General features: G+C 39.4%; 1 protein-coding gene across 6 annotated transcripts in view; it reads right to left on the bottom strand.

The window, feature by feature from the left end:
- The window catches only part of AFF2 (AF4/FMR2 family member 2), a 329,690-nt gene that overhangs the window by 70,930 nt on the left and 242,433 nt on the right, over positions 1 to 16,327 (bottom strand). For all 6 annotated transcript variants that reach the window (XM_027882169.1, XM_027882168.1, XM_027882172.1 and 3 more), the window contains one exon: positions 9,320 to 9,357. In XM_027882169.1, the coding sequence (XP_027737970.1) occupies positions 9,320 to 9,357 (38 nt within the window). The remainder of the gene's footprint in view (positions 1 to 9,319; positions 9,358 to 16,327) is intronic.

Genomic DNA, 16,327 nt, shown 5'->3' with positions numbered 1-16,327 from the left:
TAGGGAACAGAGCATACAGATTATTCTTTACAATCCTAATTTTTAGCCCTGTCATTTTCCCGAGCTTCATGTAATTTATTCTTTACTAAATTCTAGTCTGCCTTTTTTTTTTTTTTTTTTTTTTTTCCCAGGCAGAACACTAGCTTTTGCACAGACTTCAGTGTGCAAGCTGCATCAAGTATTTTTCTCTCTTGCTCCTGTTGGTGTGTGGTGCCAGAGATGAGCCTGATTATAAGGGTTCAGCGCTGGCCTCGAGTGCAAAAAAATTTTCCTTCTTTAGAAAGATTTTTTTTCCACCGTCCCCGTGCCAATCTCCTTGATTTTTCTTCCTCACTAATCTGTCTCTCTGAATCAGCCTTTTCCCAGCGCTCCTCCAGCCTCCCCACACTGAAAGTCGCTCCAAGGTCAGCGGAGGGCCCTCGTACGCGGCGTTCCACGTGTCCCTCCTCCCAGCTGGAGGCGAAACGCGCTCTGTTTACAATATGCTCAGTTTCCACTTGACGAGGCCTGGGAGCCGCTCCACAGATCTGAACTTGGGTCCCACGGTTAGAGAGCACGGAGCTGTCACGACATGACCCTCCTTCTGCAATTAAAGAGCCGGCAAACTGGCGGGGTCTGACGGACGAGTCGATACTTGAACTTAACGTTACGTCTGTAATGTGAGGGTTGTGTGGCTCAACACAGCCCCGACACAGAACACAAAACAAAAATCAGCTCCGACATTACAAGCACCCCCGCTCCAACTATGCTAACCTCTTCTTTCATCCATGATCTTTGCCAGTCACATAGCGTTACAGTAAAATGTTCTGCACTTGAAGGAATATCTGCAGCTTCCCTGCCACTATTAATAAAAATATTTAATGCTCTTGTTAGGAGGCGCAATTTGATTACTGAACTGTTATCCAACAAATCCTGAAAACAATTCAAAGTAAATTTCCCTAATATGTCTATTTTTCTATCCTGCCAGAAGGGTTGCTAATGAATTTGCTGCTTGAATGCACAGACAGATTGGGAACTATAACTGTGCTGGCCTGGGCAACATGGCACTGGCACCAAAAACCTATTTGTACCCATGCAAAGTTCTCTCTAGAGTATGTCTCTCATCCAGAGGTGATTTTCCAATAAAATCAGCCTCGATTATTGCAAGCGCAGGAGCAATCCCTGAGGGAGTATATCAGGCAATTCAATACTAGGAAATGTTGTACTAGGCAAAATTAACCTTGTAGCAGTGTTATTTCCTGAAACATTATCTAGCTTTTGCCTTTCTTTCGTATTCATTGATCCTAAATGACTGGAATTTTTTCCTAGTTTTCTCACTTAGCACAAGCTCATCATTTTTTGTATTTGTATTTAAAAAACCATAAATGCTCGAAAGACACCTATTTTTCTTTTATCTCACTTACTGGCTGCCAAAGTAAAAGACTGTTTGCTGTATGGCAGGCATGTTTTTGGGGTATATAAAAGGTGGTATCAAGGGTAACCTTAACTCAGTCCTATTTTCATGACCATGCAAGACAGAGAACTCTACTAGATACATTACCATGAAGCCACAGCCCACAAAGGACAAGGAAACATCATCCCCTCTCACGCCCAGGAGAAGTAGGACAAGTGCCAGTGGAACTAGTGGAGTTTTGCAGTTGAAAAGAGAGCAGATACAGGCCCACAGATTTCGAAGATACAGTTCAAAGCCTCAGTTAAATCCCACTGCACCATAACTTCATCCACTGCCAGGCTCTCCAAGGCAGGGACCTTCATGTGGGGAGTGCTAGAACCTAAATAAACCATACAGTCATAAACATACTCTAACACTACTTACAGTTTTGCTCTGGTTATTTACCTTCCAGAAACACAAAAATGGCACAACAGCGAAGTTCAGAGTTATGAGATCTGAAGGCTGTTTCCTATGCTGGATTCAGCCAGCTGTACTGAAACCAGCAACACAGGTTCTCCCAGTTATATCAGGATCAGGACTTTTCTTCAGATTTCCTAGCATTTGTTGACTGGTTGCAATATCTTAATTGCTCAGAGGCAATTTTTTAAAGCATTAATATAAAAAAATATCACAGGTGGTTAGAAAATAGCTGTTACTTGACGCAACGCCCAAAGCAAACACTCAGTATAACAGTTTGAATAAATGCTAAGTAACCTAAAATTAAAAATAATAACCAAGAAGAAATGATAAAATCTAAAATGATCAAAACCACAGGATGAGTGAGAGAGATAAATGGGTATACTCCTTTGATCAAAAGTGGATACACACTAAAACTGGAAAACAAAATATTGACCTTAACTAACTTTTTTTCCCATCAAAAAGAGTCAGGCAAAATAAGGTTTTGTTTGGCTCAAACTTTCATTTTTTCACAACTTTTAAAAAGGGACCTAAATTTAATCTTGACAAGTTGCATCACAATGAAGGTGTAAAAATGTTTTGAAAAATAACAAAAGTGACCCAGTTAAAAGGAAACTACTTTTTTTTTCCCCCCCAGCTGCAAGACTCAAGACAAATTTTACACAAATGCACGATTAGCCTCAATCAACTGGCATATACATGTCTCTGTAAATAAAAATATACAAAAGATAAGGTTTCTCTAGCTGTCTGAAGCTGTGTGATGGCCACTGAGCACCGTGCCTGCCTTGGCAGCCGAGGGGCACCTCATGGCTGGATACACCCAGCGGTGCTTGATATTGATGGTGTGCACTCAGATTTGTAAGAGATTAGATGAATGAGCTCTCAGAGTCTGTTCATCTCATTGTCTTGTAAGCAAACACTGCGCAGGCCGTGTGGTAATTTAACCATCTACTATAAATTACACAATCACATCGGAAACATTTCACTATAAAAGTGCATTGTGACCATTTGAAAAACGTGTGTTCTCTCTAGGTACTTGTTGTGGTGGTAGCTGAACACCTTAATAAAGCACAAACTATTCTGTATTTCAGGACTTAGCCAATGTGACTCATTTGTACAGTTTTAAGTCCAAACAAACTGCTAGTCAACTAAATTATAACTTATTACCACAGGCTACAGACTTTTAATACATTCTGTGGTTGGAACAGGACTGATTTACTGCTTTGGGCCCTGCCAGTAGTTATCATGCATCATTTCCCTGGAAATAAAAATAGCCCTACTGTGGTTATCCTTTGGACTGATAAAAATTTATCTAACAAGATGTGTCAGAGGAACAAATTCAGAAAATAAAGGTAAAATATTAAATAGACGTATTATTTTATGTCTAAAGTACTACATCTTCCAGCTGCTGTGATGACTTTGGAATAAAGCAAAAGGTACTGCAAAAAGGAAAAAAGATCTAAAGAAGCAATTGAGCTCTGATAAAACCACATGGGGATAGCTGAATTGTCAGAGCTTTGCAAGAGTCAAAATTTACATAAAAATCAGTATTTAGGGATTAATGCAATATCATCAAAAAAGATTTAATATGTGCGCTTCTTCGCAAACAGTTTTGAAGCGGGAGTTCTATAATCCATTTCCAACACTAACCTTTAACTTGTGAGAGTAAAGTAATCCTTCGCAACATTTCTAGAGTTCACGTTCTGCTGAGGAAACGCAGCCCCCAGCCCACCAAATAAAGCTCACTGGAAATCATCAGCAGAGTGTGTGCACTGGTTTCACAGTGACACTCCAGGTGCTGACCCTGCTGTGAGCTCTGCACGCCTCTACAGACTTTTCCACGGGGCCCAGCTTGCACAGTCAGTGGCATGTGGGAGATTCTGTGAAATTTTGGAGGCACTTTATTGCTGGTGCAATAAACTGATCCCACTGACCAAACTCTGCACCTGTGCAGATGCTGAAGTGGACAGACTAGGAGGATCAGGGGCTAAAGCACATTGTCTATAATTGCCTGTAAGAGGGCTTTTTCCTGGATTTCTGCTGGGGATTTGAGTGCTTTTGCATGCTAGACTTAAAGTATTAAAGCATAAATATGAATGGATTTCTTTGAGAAATGAATATGGGCAGGCAGTTTAGGCAATAGGTTATAATGGATTTTTAGAACTAATTGAATTGGTGCAGTCTGATTTAGTAGTTCGCCAGAAATAGTCTGAGGAGAAACATTGGGGAAGGAAGGTTTAAGAAGCAAAGATGACCAGGTGGCCACGTGGAAATTGTTTGGAAGTTTTACTAGAAATCAATCTTAGCAGGTTTGGGTTTTTCGTTTCTTTAAGAGTGGTTCCACCACCTCTCTGGGCAACCTGCACCAGTGTTCCACCACCCTCACTTTAATAAACTTCTTCCTTACATCCAATTTAAATTGACCCTCCTTCATATACAGTATATGTATATATGGCCATCCTCCCATACAATTATCCATGAATGAGAGGCTTTTTTAACCTAGACATGACACGCTTTTTTATCACCTCTTTTTAAATACAGGACAGGACATACCCTGCAGTGGAGGAGCTGAGAGTGTGTGCCAATAGCACTTTTGTAGCTCTACTGGGTACAAGTGTCTCATCTGACAGGCTCAAAACAAACCAACTTCCAGACCTGTCCCACTGGCCTGCATTTCTGCCAGTGGGAGCAAAAGATCTGTTTATGGTTACTGCTATTACAGCATACATTAACTGACCCTCGGAGTCTGACCTGCTCGCCCTCCCGCTTAGTGAGTCAATAAGAAAATCCTTTGGCTCTGCATGACTTGCTTAGACCTCAGACCTTCCATGCAGAATAAGGTCTATCCAAGGAGGCAAAAACAAGGTGCCACTCCAGCTGGTAATACAAAGACATTTTTAAAGTGCAGTCAGTAGAAACAGGCACTCCTATTCCATGTATAATCAAGGATGAAAAGGCCACGAAAAATACCACTGCGCTTTGCAAATGAGAGGTCAATTGAAATGTCAAGATATCAAATGTTAATGGATTGTATTTCCAATGATGGTTGGGACAGAAAACCATACCAAGTCAAGTCAGATGCCCTTATGAGGAGAAGATGAATTTTATGGCAGGAAAAGACAATAAACACCAGAAATCTTGCTGGTTAACAAACTTGTGGCTGATGGAAAACAAATATATTTCGAAAATATAAAAAGCAGCAGGATTTTAACACAAGCTGTAATCCCAAAACATGTATCTGGAAGTCATTAAAACTACAGCGAATTTAAGCATATGCAGGTGTTTGGGGAAATGCCATATACTTTCTATTGAAGATTTTAAAAGGGACTATAAAAGAAGGGAGTATAAAGGACACTCAAGGAAGGCAATGTTTTCTTCCCCGAAGCAAGAAGTCACTTCCAATATTCCTACGGTTCTACAGAATTTCATGGACTACATGACTACACCTTTAAAAGCATTCATTTTCCATTTAAAAAGTCCAACTTATTTCCTACAAACCCCTTGTATTTGAAGGTGTTGGATGACATCAGATTTTAGCCAAATCATTCTTTCACCTGTCCACGTTTTCCCAAGAAATCCATTTGGCCATTTTCATAAAGGACTGTAATCTGAGACATTTGCTTAGAATGACATTATATCCAGCCCTTAGTCAGAAGGGCACTGCCATGCAAAAAACTCATCTCTTTATAAGGAAAATCGGCAAAGAACCTGTTCGTCTTCCTAACCACTGTCTCTGCTCAGCTAGTAGGCATTTCACAACTGCAGAGGGAGTTGCCTTGTGTCTGTATTAGCTCACTGGTGGGCTCACACTGTTGGAGGGAAATCAGCACTATTAGCGCCTTTTGAGTAGGAAGAATCCTTGGTTTATACAACAGAGGGATGTAATATCAGGAATGAAGAACAGTGACTAATCATTTGCTCTTCTGTGCAACAAAAACTTCTTGGGCGGATTCCAGTGAATATATGAGGAAAAGGGTTTAAAACAAACAAAAAATAAGGCAGTATTTTTTCACACACTATGGTGCTCAATGCCACATGACTTGGTTGACCCTCAGTCCACATTTGTGTACAGGTTGCCAAGCCAAGTGTATTTGCACTTGAGAGTGAGGACTAACCCTGACTGGACCTGGATATGAGAGGATCCTGCAGCTCAACACACTGATAAAAGACATAAAAGGGTATATAAAAGATTAATTCCTCTGAATGCACTCTAATTCAAAACTATTTCTTGTGCAACAATTCTTTAGAAATCACAAACCCTGCACAGAGTGAAATTCTTTAAGTCATGTTACCTCTTTCAGACTCAGGGATAGGAACAGCATGGTAAGGACCAGCAAGTAAGTAAGAAAGTATCTAGGGCTTCACAGCCAGGAAATCCCTTTTCTACCACAGACTCTCAATGTAAATATGGATAAAACCAAAGGGAGAAAGCAAGTGCTCCTGTGTAACAAGGGCAGAAGAGGGTATATAAGTTAAATGTAATGGATCCTGTAGTTATGGGGGCCACCTTGGCGCCACATACAGACAGGAGAGGGTCTTCTGAAAAAGTTAACTGCGCTATTTCCACCAAAAAAAAAAAAATCAGTTCTGCAGACACGGAGACTTCTTAGCTATTTACTGTGTGCGTATTTATAGCAGTATTATGTCAGATGATGCTACCAATACATAAAGATGAGTTCTGTGGATGTCTTGTGCCTTGCAGTGCTCTAAGGGAATTGAGACCAAGCCCCTCGAAGGAGCCAAGTGCCACCTGCACCTACTTTGGCCATCAGGAAGTTCACACCAGTTAGTCTAAGCACCAGCAGACACTTGGACATTACCAAACCAGCTGCTTGGCTGCTTTACTGAACTGTAAAAAGAAAACTTCCTTGTTTTTTTTCCCTTCCTAAGTGGTTAGTGCTGGAGGGACTAAAGAGAACATAAAAGAACAGTAAACTTCCTACCAAACATTATACCAGCAACATTAATAAACTGAGCAATGAAAAGTAAATAGACCATTTCTACAGAAATCTTCGTCATGCTTCTGAACTAATATGTTAAATGGTGGCACTATCAGGTTCTGTCCAAGGACTTTATATAAACTATAGTCCTTAAAAGTGAGTAATTTCTACTTCCAGTTTTGGGACCCAAGAACTATCTCCGCATAACGTAAAAACAAGGATATTTTTTAATGCTAATGACAACTGCAAATATTTTATATGTATATATTTATATATGTGAAAAAAATTATATATTGTAGCAGATGTCAAGTGCAGTTAGATTCAACTCTACTTATTAGTGCATGGCTTTTAGCCAAAAGCAATTCACATTTGCAGAAGTGTACTATCACATATGTCTTAATAACAAAAATGTGTTTTTAAAAATGTATGTGATAAGTCACATATGGTAGAAGGAATCTGTACAGCTTTCAGCCCTTATGACAATGGAAGCTACTAACTTTATTTTGCATACTGAAGAACATTAAAATTCAAGTGAAATTCTCCTTGACATTTGAGAGCTACAAAAGCAGTGACTGAAAGCTAGCCAAGTCTGAGCTGTTCTAAGTGTGGCTGTGATGCTTATATAAATGCAATCCATGGCTACTGCTGGTACCTTGAAGGCACTAATCTTTCTTTTGCCCTGGGAGCTAATATTTTAGCATAAAAACCTAATTGTATACAGGTACCTCAAATAGTTACATGTCACTGGAAAAACTAGGCAGATTTTTCAGCTATTTTGTTATACAGAGTGTAATTAATATGTATAATGGATTCCCTAGGGTACTAATTGAAGCTGCCACCATGAACATAGTCAAAGAGAAGTTAAACAACCAGTTGGGAGAAACATGACAGGGTGAAATACACACATGTAGGTGGAAAGAGCGAGACTGTCCATCTGGCCTTCCTCCATTTCAAAATGTTACACTTACTCAAGCTGCGTAAAAAATTATTTAACCTAAATCACCCTTTCCCCCAGACTCCCAAGTTTTTCTGGAGGATTAATTGGGCACCAGTGTCACATACACGCTGTTGAATAACTGCAATGCTCGGTGTCTCTGTTATATGTGGGGAAATTCAATTCAGTTGAGTCATTCTTGAGAATTTGACTCAGAATATATAAAAAGGTGAATGAATGATAAATGATTATTTTGGAGCTGTTCCCCAGGACTTTCATCACCTTGCAACTCCTGGATCCTGTATAATGTGAGGTGAGAACACAGCTCATTTCACTCTCTATTAAATATCCACCAGCTAACAATGACTTTAATTCAGCTTGCACTGAATCTGAACTAGCCCTATAGGCAACAAAGGTCCCTTGTCTTATTACAAGTTTCATGTGCTATCAGGTCTCTGTTGGATCCTATTTCTAATTTTTATCAGACAGAATGAAACATAAAGAGAGAGTGATTTATGGTCATCTGACATATTGCCTAATCACTCCAAGGAGTGTTCATACACATTCTGTGTTCGCTTTATAAGGTGTAAATGACTATACATGATGGAAGCCAAGTGAGAAGTAGAACTGCATTCTTCTGTTATGTGTGCTGAAACACAACGATCTGTGAGTCAGTGCGTGTTCTTACAAATACAAACCCACTCCAGTCCAAAAGTCAGTATGATCAGCCAACTACTACAAAAATTAGAACATTTCCTCTGTCTGTAACAGGAATATACAGTTACTGGGACTTAGTTAAACTGCTATGACCACCTACTGAAGCTAAAAATATGGTTTTATTGGTACGTAAGAGCCCATTAGGCCTGGAGTATTTATTATTTAAACAGAATAACTGATGCTGGTAGCTTTAACCGAAAATGCCTTTTCTCAAAGAGCCAGGGCATCTATATAGCAACTTTCTTAATTCAATGATATATGGTTGGGTATTGCCGCTAGTGGCCTAAGATTTAAGAACTTCTCATAAAACGCCCTTGAAATTGCTCCCTGGTAGCTTGCTCATCCTTCACAAAGCCCTACTGTAAAGAGCAGAAACACACACGTGTGTAGGGTGTGAGAGAGCTGCACACAGAGAGTGAGAAAGAGCTCTTAATCAACAGGATGGCAAAGCCTTGATACATAGGCGCAAAATATTCCCACGTGTCTAGAAATTATTTGGCACATTGCTAGTGATTTCCCCCCCCGTCAGACCTTCTACAGGATTGCAATTAAAAATCAAAATCTTTTTAGCATGTACAAACCCCTCCCCCAGGCAAGGAGCACTGTGTATTGAGTATGATTGTGATTATTTGGCAGCTATTCACAGACAACACATTAATTCATGGAAACTGGATGAAACTTGGGGAGTGCAATCATTAGGGACACAGGAGAAATCAAAAGCCTTCCTCGATGATACTTACCTTTGTATTGCTATGACTAGGGGCAACATGAACTCTATTTTCTCCTTCATCACCTTTCTCACTGTCCTAGTCTTTTTAGTCACTCTATAAAACAACAGCATTAAACTTGCATTTTCAAATGGATATAAAAACAACTTACTTCACAGGAATGTTTCTCAATTTTGTCTTTTCAGCAGCCTGCAAAAAGAAGAGGGGTAGGGGGGGAACAAACCATTAAGTGCCACACCAAAGCCCAGCCAAGCCACAAGCAAACATCAACCCATGGAAGCTCTTCAGCAGCGCACACCCCAGCTGGGGTGAGGGCCATTCTGAGAGACAGTGCTCTGGGTCTGAAACACTCCTGTCCCAGCTCGTGTCACCAGCGTGGTTTGTTTATTTTTAATGGCCACGAATGGAACTGCTCATTCAGAGCTATTACTTCATTTCCCGCTCTGAGGTCTGGCCCCGTTGTCACAAGCTATCTGTCCCTATCTGGAGCAAGAACAACAACAGGAAAAATAAAGGGAAGAATGGATTCCATTTCCAAAACAGTTTTTATTCACCAGCAACAGAAAAGGGCAAGGAATGACCAAATGTTCAGATCAATTTCCTCTTGTGAAACCTTTGAGAAAACACACTCCAAATCATCTAAATGAGTAAATCTTTGGGCCTCTCGGCCTGCACCACCTCAGACATGGAGCCTGGTTCCAGTTTATTGCTGAACCCATTGATCTGTGTACAGTCCATTTATCATTCATGAAAAGAGCCAGTGATCTTCACAGTATATTAGAAGAAACAACTCAGATCATCTGTCAACGGCCCTCTTATTTCTGTTTCCCTCTCCACGGGGATTTCATCTCCTTCGATTCTTCTTGAATTAAAATGTTGCTAAGCAACACAGCTGGGGGCACCGATGGCAGAGCCGCGCCAGTCTATCACACTGGTTAAGCTGCTCGAGATGTTAGTGGAGACTTTTTCTTTTAATGCTGCTGTGACATAATTATATCATCTGAACCGACCTTGCATCCCACTCCGGCTTTGTTCAGACTAGGTAAATAACATTTTAAAGGATGAGGGCTGGAAATACCACCATCAGATAAACTAGTGTTGTAGTACCCTTTTGGAGAATTCCTCCCTGTGTTTGCAGAACCAGACTGTAATAGATTTAAAGGTGGAAAGCAGTCAGATGGTTAGTGAGATTACAGGCACGGAGAGTGGTGAAAGGCAGAATTAAGACAACTGATCCATAAACCTATTATAGGAAGGAGAGTTTTAGTTCCTAATTACCTTTGGAGATATTTTTATGTAGCTTATCAAGAATTAAAAGAAGGGTTTTGGTGAGGAACTTTAACCTCTGCTATGCTTAGGGATGGAAATGGTTTCTACACAGCAACTGCTAATATTAGTGGTTCTGAAAAATGCTCACGTAAGCCTGGACAAATTAAATCGTTTATGAAAACTGATGAACTTTTGAAACCTCTGGGACCTGCACAACTGGGTTCCAAATTTTGCCAGAGTGAGTTTTCCTTTGGGCTCTATGATGGGGCTAGTTTTTGAAAATACCTGCTCTTTTGGCTCCACTGATAGCAAAGGCAAAATCCATGTTTAAGTCCATGGAAATCCCTGTTAACGAGCTTAAAATCTGGGAGAAAGAATGAGAGCTTATGAGAGCTTGGATGGGGCAACAGCAACCCTCCAGGCTCACTGCCAGCACGCTAAGAGAAATGTTTTTGTTTCATCTGGACTATATTTTCCATCTAAAGAATAAATCAATGAATTCATGATAGGAATCAATTATATCAATTGTACAGTTGAGGTGCTAAATAAAACACTTCAACCCCAGGAAATAGTGAACTTCAGATTGCACAAGTAAGTGTCACAGACCCAAACCTAATTACGCTGTCTCAAACAAGCCTATGATGAAATGAGGTTCCTGCCTCAATAGTGAGATATGTGAATTTTGTCTCCTTCCAATGATTCTCTCCCAAATCTCCCCTTTTCAGCGGCCACTTGCAAATGCAGAGCCAAAAGCATGTTATTAAGAAACCTTCTAAGTAATATGCTACATGTAAAAACACACAAATGCTTCATTTAAAATGGATTAAAACACATCAAAAGTGACATTTCAGTTTTCCAAGCCTCCCACTAAATGCCAAGTTGCAGTCCCATCCTTCAGGAGACTAAAATTATTTTTAAAGCTCATAAACATCCTTCCACAAAGTCAGAAGTTCTTTTTGACTCAACAGCGGTATTTTGCTTGACTATATACCAAATAGCTGGACTACAACAATTCTGAGTTCAAGCATGTGAAACTTCCATCTAAATCAATTTTTTCTCCCTGAATTATTCAAAAACCACTACACAAAACCTGGTATCAAAACAGAGCTGAAGAAGAGAAAACAGAGGAGTGGAGAGTGTCTAGGATCACAAGTAAATAATGATAATGTGGTCGATTTAATACAAAATACAGCAGAAGACATTCTGGAGAGCATGTGCGTGATGGTGTAAACTAAACTGTTTACATGAAAGATTAAAGAAGATGAAGATATTTCAGAGAGTCAGAACTGGCAATGTCAAAGTCATAGAATATTAAAGAGCCGAGTCTAAACTGGATGTTTGATTTTTTGACCACTTAGCTGCGTCGATGGCAACTGTTTACGCTGAAAGAAATGTAACAGCTTTAGAAAGTAAAAAATTATAGATATATCTTATTTTCTTGGACCATGAACATTCTAGCACGTATCTTTCCTTAGATTTTTAAATGGAGAATTTCCACACTGTCTTTCCTCTGTTACGAGGAAAAGGCACTTTCCTAACTCTTAAGAAAAGGCACATGCTGGAGGGAGAGTATCCTCCACACACATACTTGCCTACACAAAACTAAAATTGCAAATGCTCTACATGCCAGCCTAGGTTAATGTTGGATCATTAGGCAACTGGTCATTTCCTATTACAAACGATTCACTTTGCCTCCGAGTGGAATCAACGGTGATGTTAAACACAGCACAGAACACATCAGGGATTCCATCTGAGAAAGAAATCCAGGATCTGTCCTTTTGCTTTTATTTGTCTTGCAGGTGTTGCTCATTCATTTTTCAAAGCGTATTTGTTGTGATATCACGAGCATGCCCAGTGGCGGAAGATAAAGGAAGGCAAAATCAAAGTGACATTGAGTAACTCTACACGTTAAGCTTTGATGCAGAAACATATTGTTTGAAAATATTTGGTGTGCAGCAGGTCTGTCAATTAGAGCTAATTATTTTTCTCTGATCAGGAAGAATGCAATCTTGTTTTAGGCAGGTTTCTTTGAAATGTACGTCTTTTATATAACTTCATTATAGGAAAATACTTCTCCCAAATTACTTCTTTTCTGGGCTGCTTAGCTATTGACTCAAATTGTCTGTGTTGAGTAGTTCTCTGTGCTTTGATAATTAACTTTTGATCATTACTGAATTTAGCAGCTCCAGTCAGATGTGTTCGTAGCCGTCCTCCTCAACTATTTCAGTGTTCATCGCCTTTAATCTTTGAACAAAATGATCTCATTGAGTCTCCATCAGCCTCGCTACTCAGTTAATAATTCCTGTTTCTCATCTTCATGACTGAGTTTGATTTGTTTTAGACTTGATGCAAGCTTTTGATTATTAATTTAAGGTATTTCAAAGACAAACATGTTTTAAGAGTTATTTTTTTTAATCTTATATTTTTTTTATCTAGGCCTTTACAAGTAAGAAACTGGTTTTAACTTTGCCATGATTCCTAAACTTCATATATTAAAAGCACTATCTAGAAGCAGAGCAAGTAGGAGGTCCCTAAACCATGAAATATGTGCCCTAAGTGAGAGATGATGCAGCAAAAGATTGGAATGAATTTGGACTGGTATAATGCAATAGTCAATGGGTGTTAGGAGAATTACATCATGGGACCTTTGCTAATTTTGAGCTTGAAAACATGCATTAAAATAATTTAGGATGATTAGAAAATGGAAGCCAGTGTGAACTAGACAATCATTCTACTTTAATTTGTAATTTTCTTCTGATTTTTTTTTAACAATTATGGCCTCTCTATAATTGTGCTTCTGCTCTCTGAGACCTTATTTCAACAGCTGACTCCAGTGCTGAATGAGAAGGAAGAAGATGAAGAATACATGGAAAGCAGTAAGACACAGAGAATATTTGCCCAGGGATGTTTTACCGTGATTTCTGTAGCTGTGAATGACTCCTACCTCTACATCTGATTTTGGTGCTAGTTGTTTTACCATTAGTAAGAAACCACCTACATTGTGCTTTCTTGTGCTTTCTGCAGTGATGATTTACCCATAAACTTATTTTGTTAGAAGGTATTTAATTATTACAAAAGATTAAACATGGGGATAGGCAAAAACTGCTTACAGATTGTACATAAGGAATATAAAATGGGAAAAATCATACTTTTCCTCATTCCTATCAGTTAGCTGACTGGCCTTTGGACAGAAAGAACCAGAAAAAGTATTCCAGTCAGCACAACTTTCCTACATCACAAAGCCCTGATGAGAATGAACTGACAAGAGGATGGCTTACAAATAAAAAAGTGAAATAGTTGGCATCTGCAAAAGGTAAATTATATTTTTGGTGAAATATTACAAGGGAAGTGTCTGTTATCCAAAGAAGAAAAATATTTTCCACTGCATAACAGAAAATCCAGGATTTTCATGGAAAATTGTTTGATTTTGAGAAATTGAGATCAGAAAAAAAAATTTTTGTAAGAATGCCTCCTCAGCCTCTTAGTCCAGAGGCACTGATCAGCCACCTAAGGCAATTGCTGAGCCTCAAAGCAAATAAAAACAAAGATACTTTCCACATAAGTTGAATTATATATGTAGCTATATATATCTATATATCCATATCTCCTTATGGATTATAATTTGTCTCGGAAGTTATACCATGCTCTTATCCATACACAATTCCTCATCTATGATCCTAAATAACAAACCCAGAACCATGACTTATCAACTCTGCTGCACTGTGCTCTGATTCTGTAATGACATAGAGCTAAATAAAACTTCCTGGGGAGGAGAAGAACACGGTGTGTAGCAAACAAACCATCCAGGACTGTGCTGAGAATCTGAGAGCCCAAACCCAAGGGCTGACAGATCAGTATGTGTATAAATATGTGTGTTGTGTTCCTTGTTTTCCTTCCTTCTTTACTTCCTTGGTTACACTCTCCTCTACCTGTCCCCTAATGTCAACAGAGGAGATTGTATTTCTTTCTTGCTAATTGCCTTTGACATGAAGTTGGCAACCTTGTATTTGAGATTCTGTGTGTGATGTTTCGATTCTGTCTCACCTCGAGGACAAAAAGCCCAGCAACGCTGTATCCAGGACCAAAAACAATGGAGAAGATACTCTCCTTCTCATGTTATTATTTTAGAAGATGAGTATTTTTCCTTCAGAAGTCAAATACGTGGGATGGATCAGCTAAAACCCATTTTTTTGAAATATCAAGTCACCAAGCATGTGGTATCCACAAATCAGAATGGTTCATTAAACTCTTGCTGTGTATGAACCACAGAGAGCTCCTCATCTTTGCTTTGAGCAATGCAGTAACCTTCATGGCTTCACAGAGAGATGCTCAGGAACACCTGAAATACTGGAAATTTCATTTCAGTTGTTGCAGTGGAGGCTGGGCAAAATGAAAAACAGAGCTGAAGTGACCAAATCTAAAACAGTCTGTCTGTGGTTTAGGAGTCACCTTCATCCTTGGTGTAAGCAAAATGCTTTTAATTGAGCAACAACACAGATATGTGGGCTTCTGTCAACATTTTTTCCCAAATCCCTGTTTTCCATCAGGCCAACGGTGGAAATCAAACTAAGGAAGTGTGCAATGAAAAATGCAGCCACTTCCAATTCTTGAAAAACTATTCTATATGGATTTTTTTAAAAGAAACAGAGAAAAGTGTAGCTGGGAATAAAACTCAATATTTGTCATCGTCTTATTTACTGATGATTTTTCTAAAATGTGTGTGTAGCCTCCAGATGGCTAATAAATAATAAAAAAATCCAGTATTCGTTAGGTTTACTCCACAGTTGCATCTCAACATGTTAACTGCACGATTAAAAAATTTGAGGAGGCAAAAGAAACACAGAAAAGGTCGGGAGACATTTATAACAGAAACAAAAAGTCTTCCCTAAACTTCTTCAAGAAATAAAGAGCAAAAGGCTTGTTTCAAAGAACACCCTGTGACCTTACTGCCCAGCTGCAGACAGTCACAACAACCTGGGTGTTCTTCAGTTTCCCAGTTCTAGCAGGAGAGCAATCCTTTGCATCCCTGAAACTTAACCTGAAGAGGGATGATATTCTGTGGTGTTATAAATACAGTATGTAAAGACAGACAGGTAGATAGACAGATAGATAGATAGATAGACAGACAGATGCACCAGGTGTATTTCTAGAATGTAATATCCAATTGTTGATTTGCAACGTCCATATAACTTTCTGTGTCAAAATGGAAAGACAAACAGGCAGACACCTCAGAAATCTTATCTGCAGTTTATGCCCTTAGATTTTCCTTGTGGCAAAGGCCTGTTTCTCATTCCTTTGGGAGTCCAACCTATCCTTAGTCTTCTCCCCACTCTAAACAAATGGATAGTTCCCTAGACCTGAGAAGCAAAAGGGCAGAGTCACAGAGTACCAGCAGGGGCAGTGAATTGATGGTGCTACTGTTTGTCCTGACCATTTATTTCCTGCACAGTACTGAAGAGTTTAAGGATTTTAATTTATACCGAACACTACATCCATACTGAATGTTAAATCTATTACAAGCAGGCAGCAAAGACAACAGAAGCAAACACACATGAAATAACTCTTTGCTGACCTTGGCCCTGTTTAGTACATTGCTCAGTTGACTTAGCCAATTACTAAATTGCACAGCTCCAAAAATTACACGTAATAGTATTGCCATGAAATTGGTAATTTTGTAAAGCAGGCACACTCTCCATGAGAGCACCCTGCTCAAATCAATTGCACTGTCTCACAGTGGTCCTGACCTGTCCCTGTGCACAGGCAGATCTGTTCTGGGAAGATTCATCCTGCCAGCACAGAACGGAGCACCTCCAACCCCAGCAAACCTTGCAGTGGCAGATGAATTCATCGTAAGAAAAATTAAGGTGTTTAGTTTTCATTACTGTTCTCC

The sequence above is a fragment of the Empidonax traillii genome, unplaced genomic scaffold (genome assembly GCF_003031625.1).
Source record: "Empidonax traillii isolate 1590-97213 ecotype Southwest subspecies unplaced genomic scaffold, ASM303162v1 scaffold102:size1114253, whole genome shotgun sequence".
Lineage (NCBI taxonomy): Eukaryota > Metazoa > Chordata > Aves > Passeriformes > Tyrannidae > Empidonax > Empidonax traillii.
Note: the sequence above shows the minus strand (reverse complement) of the source record. Positions and strands in the feature narration are given on the sequence as shown.